A 6,396-nucleotide genomic window follows, 5' to 3' on the forward strand; every position below is an offset into this window, starting at 1 on the left:
CTCTTTTTTCCGTTTTTTGCTGATGTTTTATCCAGTCAAAGTCACTGCGTCCCGCTAAGAAGCAGCAAACTAACAATGCGGCCGAAATAGCCCCACAGTGGCACTTCCCAGCGGCATAAAATGATGTTTTTTGGCTTTTTTTTCCCATTTGGTTCTCCTCAGGCCTGTGCGAACACACACAGCTTTGTGTCCCACTGGTGTCCCATTTGTGCATTAATGCACACAGGAGGACAAAAAGAAGCACAAATCATCAAACCCCAAAATGCAGGGGGACAGTGGCCACTCGTGCCAGGCTGACACTGCCACACTCCAGAGCCTGGCAGAGGTGCAGCCCTGCAGCCACACTCAGCTCAGGGGCTCTGCTCCACATTCCCAGAGGCAGAGGGGAAGGACAGAGGCCAGGACACCACAGCTGGCTGCACTCCTGAGCACTCAGGACCTTCTCCTGGCTCTGCAGTGCCCACTCCCTCTGCTGTCCTGTCAGCCCTGAGCTCTCAGGGAAACAACCGCCCTGCTTCGAACTCCTCGGGCTCATGGGGAAACTCTGTGAGGCTGGTAAAGCTGGGAACCATAGCACAGCTGAGAGGTTTGGTCCAGAGAGACCAAAGCCCATGCAGAGCCTGCTTGAGACAGCTTTGATGGACACAGATCAGTGGCAGCTGCTCCCTCTCACTGCCTGGTTACCAGCAGCAGCGGGAGCTGCCCGCTGACAAATACAAAGTGACATTTCCTGCCATAGTGGCTGGAAAGCTCCTTGTGCTGTTTATTTACTCATCTTACTTCCAGTTGTTATTTTGAGCCAGTGTTTGGCTACAGCGCTGCTAAGTGTGAAGATCCCTGTTGTAAATTACTCCCTGGCAGCTACACTTCTGGAATGTGCCCTGCATGTCAACGTAAGAGACAGTTTGTAGTAAGAGGCATGCAGTAATAGACTTTTTGTCACAAAACACTTTCCCATGTGCCTTTTGGATGATTTTCTGACCAGTCCTAAGTACTCACCTTGTAACTAAAAGAACAAGCTTAACATTATTAAGCTTAACATTATTATTCATTTTCCGCTGAGGAAAGACCTAAACCTGGAAGGATTCTCCAATTTCTGATGTTTGTACACTCTCAATGCACAGCATCAGCCACGGAGCACTGAGAAGTAACCAAAAGACTTCTGTGTTTGTTTTTTTTTTCCATCTAAATGACCGAGTGTTTGAGATTATTATCATACTACAGCTGTGGTGAGCGTTAATACAAACACAAAGCAGCAGAGGCCAAAGAGCTCCCCAGAGCATTCCCCTCCATGTGTCAATCAGACACAGACACTTTTCCTCAAACCACAAAGCTTTTGCTGGACCTCTGCTCCTTTCCTGCTGGTAAGCAGCCCCGGGTGTTATCAGTTTCCCTTCCATTTTCCTTGGGCGCTGCCAAATGAAGGATTTTGTGGGCAAATCGAACCGAATGGCACGGCCTGAATCTTGCAGACAAAGCTCCATTCTGTTCCCAGCTGTTGTTTGGAGTTGCTGTGCAGTTTGGGTTCTCTCACACAGAAATAACACTCGAGGCGTCCCTCAGGGTAAAGGGAATTCCTTCCCTCAGGAAATCCCTCATGGTGTGGCCGCAGGCAGAGCCGGCCCTCACCTTGCCCTAGGGGTAGAAGCCAAGGAGGTGTTTATCATCCAGGGGCCCAATTGCAGGGTTTAAACCCCTGAAGATAATGAAACTTTTTATGTTTTATATAAATAATACTCGAGGCGTCCATCGGCATAAAGCCACGAACTCCTTCCCTCAGGGACCCCCTCACGGTGTGGCCGCGGGCAGAACCGACCCTCACCTTGCCCTAGGGGCAGAAGCCAAGGAGGTGTTTATCAACCAGGGGCGCAATTGCAGGGTTTAATCCCCTGAAGATAATGAAACTTTTTATGTTTTCTACTTTTAACGTGCGGCTGTGTCTCCCAATTGGGGTCACTGAGATGGCCCAGCCGTGGCCCCGCTCCGGCGGCTCCAGGCCGGGTTTTCCCGCCGCTCCCCGTCCCGCGCGCGGCAGCCACAGAGCACCCGCGCGAGGCGCCGATCCCTCCGCGCCGCTCGGCCGCGCTGCCCCCTCACCTAACGCAGGAGAGCGGAGGCGTGCGGCGCGAGGAAAATAGTGCGCAGCGGAGTGATCCGAAGGCGGGGGCGGGGCGCCGGGGGCCATATAAGCACCTAGCGGAGGGATGCGTGGCGCAGTTGGCGCTGGGTGAGGTTTGTGCTGTCGGCTTGGCCGAGCGGCGCCGCGGTGAGAACTGGGCGGGAGAGGGCCTAGATACGGGCTGGGCGTCCGGGCGGAATAGAGGGGTGTGTGCGCTGAGGAACTGCGGCTGGGGGCGATGGCGGACAGTGATGGCGGGGGGAGGGCTGGGACGTTGCCTTCCCCTTTAACGGCAGCACCGCGAGGCGGTGGCGGGCGAGGGCCGGGCCGAGCGGCCACTGGCAAAATGGCGGCCGCGCAGGCGCAGCGGTGCTGCAAGATGGTGGCGAGCGCGCGCCCCGGGCGGGAAGGGCAAGTGGGTGGAGACCCCGCCCCTCTATGGTTGTGGGCGGGGCTTGTGCTGTGACACGGACGGGGCGTAGCCCCGGATACGGGGAGCATTTCCTAAAGCACGGCGGGTTTTCCCTTTTCCAGGGAAAAATGCAGATCTTCGTCAAGACCCTGACTGGCAAGACCATCACCCTTGAGGTCGAGCCCAGTGACACCATTGAGAATGTCAAAGCCAAGATCCAAGACAAGGAAGGCATTCCCCCTGACCAGCAGAGGCTGATCTTTGCTGGCAAGCAGCTGGAAGATGGCCGTACCCTGTCCGACTACAACATCCAGAAAGAATCCACTCTGCACCTGGTGCTGCGCCTGCGGGGTGGAATGCAGATCTTTGTCAAGACCCTGACTGGCAAGACCATCACCCTTGAGGTGGAGCCCAGTGACACCATTGAGAATGTCAAAGCCAAGATCCAGGACAAGGAAGGCATCCCTCCTGACCAGCAGAGGCTGATCTTCGCAGGGAAGCAGCTGGAAGATGGCCGCACCCTGTCTGACTACAACATCCAGAAAGAATCCACTCTGCACCTTGTCCTGCGCCTCAGAGGGGGCATGCAGATCTTTGTCAAGACCCTGACTGGCAAGACCATCACCCTTGAGGTGGAGCCCAGTGACACCATTGAAAATGTCAAAGCCAAGATCCAGGACAAGGAAGGCATCCCTCCTGACCAGCAGAGGCTGATCTTCGCAGGGAAGCAGCTGGAAGATGGCCGCACCCTGTCTGACTACAACATCCAGAAGGAGTCAACTCTGCACCTTGTCCTGCGCCTGCGCGGTGGTAACTGAACCAGCAGCTGTTGCTTCCAAATAAAGGTTCCCTGCACTTGTTCATTCCAATAAAGCTGTTGCATCTGTAAAAGTCTGTGTCCCATGTTACACGAGCAGCCGTTCGTGACATTGCCCAACCCCAGGTTTCTAATAAACAATAATTACGTAGCTTTCCACAGACAAAGGAGTTGCAAAACTGCCTTATGCAAGCAAGGCTTCCACATTCCTGGTGGTTGTAACTAATCCCTCAGCTGGGCTTTTCCTGGGGTTGTATAAGTGCTCTGATACCTGGCTGCAGCTCAGTGCCCGCCTGCAGATGTTGTGCAGCTGTGGTGTTGTGTAAGCAGGGATGTGCAACGGGGAGCTGTGGATGCTCCCCAGTCCAAGGGCTTTGAGATAGCTCTTGGTTGCCCAGCAACTGCCCTTATTTTGGGATTAGTGGAGGAACATCAAAAGGGTGATCCTGCAGCTCGGTCACAGGATGGGGTAACAGGATGGTCCTGCAGCCCTTGGGCTTGGGAAGTGTAGATCCCATCAGTTATGGGCTGGACTTGTTTTTTTGTCAAGCTTAATGGCATTAAGCAAGCAGTAGTTTCAGATGTACTTATTGGAAACGTGAATGTGCTTCATTCCAGCTGTGTCCCAAATGGAAATGCTGCTGAGCTGAGTTGTCACAGAGCAGTTCCTGTGTGCTGCAGAAGCCCTGGCAAAAGGGAAGTTGCTTCTGCAGTATTCGTAGGGGTTGCAGGCAGGGCTGATGAGGAGTTAACCATGACTGTGCTGGGTGTGTGGAGAGGAAAAGGGAGAGTGATACAGAAATGCTCTTTCCCGGGGTGGGGACATGGACTCACCTGTGGAAGAGGATGTGGTGGGAGCTCAATAATGGTCTCAGCTGGTGGCTGCTTCAGGGGGCACAAAGGGATCTTACACTGCCTGGGTGGGGAAGCAGGGTGTGGCTCCGGTAACACCAGTTCCTTTCGCTAGTCTGCCCTGTACAGAGCAAGTTCAGAGCACCAAGATCTGTGATGTGCCAGAGGAAACATTTGAATGCTAAAGAGCTAAATGCTGTGTGGGTGGGAGCTGGGGCTGTGCCATCCTGGACATCCTGTCCTCCCCCACAGGAGTGCCCCGGGCTCTGCCCACGCTGCCCCGGCTCCTGAGCTGAGCCCCAACAACTGCAGGGAGCAGCTGGCCATTGTGTGAGCTTTCTGTCCTCTGGGACAGCACAATTCCCAAACTGAGCACAGCTCCCTAAACACAAGTGCAGGGGATGCTGTCTCTGGAATGCAGGGAGCATAACTGCAGTGGTTCTGACTTGAAGGCAACTGACTGCCATTGGGGAGAGCTGCAGGAGGACACAGGGTGTTTGATGAATGTCAAAGCCTCCACAAATGACTACATAGCCATGCTTTAAGAAATCCTTTTATTTTCAACGTCTCAGTAAAAACCCTTTTCAATGTCCTGTTTAAAAACCACGATGCTGTAATGGCCTGGAGCAGGCTGCAGCCAGGCAGAGCAGCAAGCCTGGAGGAGAAACCTGTGCTGTGGCCTCATGAGCAGGGTCAGCCTCTGTTGACCACACAGGAACAGTGTGAAGTTGTGCCAGGAGGGTTGGAATGGGTGTTAGGGAAAAGTTCTCCCACAAAGGGTGGGCTGGACAGACATCCTGGGGCTGGCCACAGCAACGAGCCTGCCACACTCCAAGGTGAGTTTGGACAACACTCTCAGGCACATGGTGGGATTTTGGAGCTGTTCTGTGCAGGTTTTTGACTGGATCCTTGTGGGTCCCTTCCAGCCCAGCACATTCTACAGTTCTGTGACCTCTGCAGGGTTTGAGGAACCTCAAGGCTCAGTGTGGCAGTGCCAATGCTTCAGAGGCAGCACCCGCGAGCAGAGACCACAGCTGGGGTGGGATCAGCCATGCAACAGCAAAATCTGATGAGAACAGCAAAGCTGCTTGTCAGCTTTAAGGGAGTGTTGTTCTAACCGTGGCAGAACACGCTGTTCCCAGAGATCTTCTCAGGTCGTGTTGTTCTGCATTGCCTCAGGGAATCTCCTGGATTTTATTGGGACATTTTGGATTTGAATTCCTTTCACGGCGTTTCTTTGTAAAAGAATGTCTTTATAAAAGCAAATCCAGTGCCTACTTTGCGCTGTTCTGAAGGCATTGCTGCTGGGAGAGGGGCCCATCCCACAGTGGAGACCAGCCAGGATTGAACAGAGACATTGGTTAATTGATCTGGTAATTAAACAGAGGCAACTATCAGGGTAAAAGGTTTAGAAGTGGAAAAAAAAGACCCAGTTAAGGGTAAAGATACAAATGCAAATGTTCCACTGAGGTGGGGGCCATGGCAGGAGGCAGGTCCTGTGCTGTGCTGGGCCCTGCCTGGTGGCAGCCATGAGATTGTCCCCTCTCTTCATGCAGGTCAGTGTGTGGCAGGTGGAAGCACTCCAGCTGCCAGATGTGTTAGCTCAGCTGGGACAATGGGATGTTGCACATGATTGATTTAAAACAGCCTGTCACAAACTGGACTCTTTATTTTCTGCTGCCTTCTAGATGTATCTGGGGATGAGTCTCAGCGAGGCTTTTATTCAGGGCCATGTTCAGATGCACAAGATGGACAAAAGACTCAGTTTTTTGGAAAAGCAGAGTTGGGTTAAATGTTAAAACAGAGGCAGGTTAATGGGTGATGGATGTTTCCTCCTCAGGCAAGACATACATATATATACATATACACATGAATACAAACACGTTTATGTATTTTTTTTTGTCTAGTGACAGAACAAGAAGGAATGGCTTCAAACTGGAAAAATAGGTTTAGATCAGATACTAGGAAAAAAATCTTTACTGTGGCAATGGTGAGGCACAGGGACATATTTCCCAGAGCAGCTGTGGCTGCCCCTGGATCCCTGGCAGTGCCCAAGCCCAGGTTGGGCGGGCTGGGAGCAGCCTGGCACACTGGAGGTGTCCCTGCCCATGGCAGGTGGATCGAGATAATCTTTAAAGTCCCCTCCAACGCAAACCATTCTATCCTACAATTGCATGACTGAGGGATATTTTATCT

The 6,396-nt window shown here is 52.8% G+C and overlaps 1 protein-coding gene across 3 annotated transcripts; it reads left to right on the plus strand.

Annotated features, from left to right (window-relative positions):
* The first annotated feature begins 2,019 nt into the window (after positions 1-2,019).
* On the plus strand, positions 2,020-3,422 carry UBB (ubiquitin B). 3 transcript variants are annotated; one of them, XM_071444954.1, is made up of 2 exons: positions 2,020-2,232; positions 2,654-3,422. In XM_071444954.1, exon 2 carries the CDS (start codon positions 2,660-2,662, stop codon positions 3,347-3,349), a length of 690 nt encoding a protein of 229 aa, XP_071301055.1. In that variant the 5' UTR covers positions 2,020-2,232; positions 2,654-2,659; the 3' UTR covers positions 3,350-3,422. The 3 variants fall into 3 exon arrangements, with proteins under 3 accessions (XP_071301055.1, XP_071301054.1, XP_071301053.1); XM_071444953.1 differs by having other exon boundaries at positions 2,092-2,227; XM_071444952.1 differs by having other exon boundaries at positions 2,119-2,266.
* The last annotated feature ends 2,974 nt before the right edge of the window (positions 3,423-6,396 follow it).

The sequence above is a fragment of the Agelaius tricolor genome, unplaced genomic scaffold (assembly GCF_023055355.1).
Source record: "Agelaius tricolor isolate 1412-34295 unplaced genomic scaffold, bAgeTri1.0.p SCAF_20, whole genome shotgun sequence".
NCBI lineage: Eukaryota > Metazoa > Chordata > Aves > Passeriformes > Icteridae > Agelaius > Agelaius tricolor.

Excerpts from the sequence above, each read along its gene's own strand:
- UBB (XM_071444954.1), top strand. The coding sequence starts at position 2,660 with ATGCAGATCTTCGTCAAGACCCTGACTGGCAAGACCATCACCCTTGAG.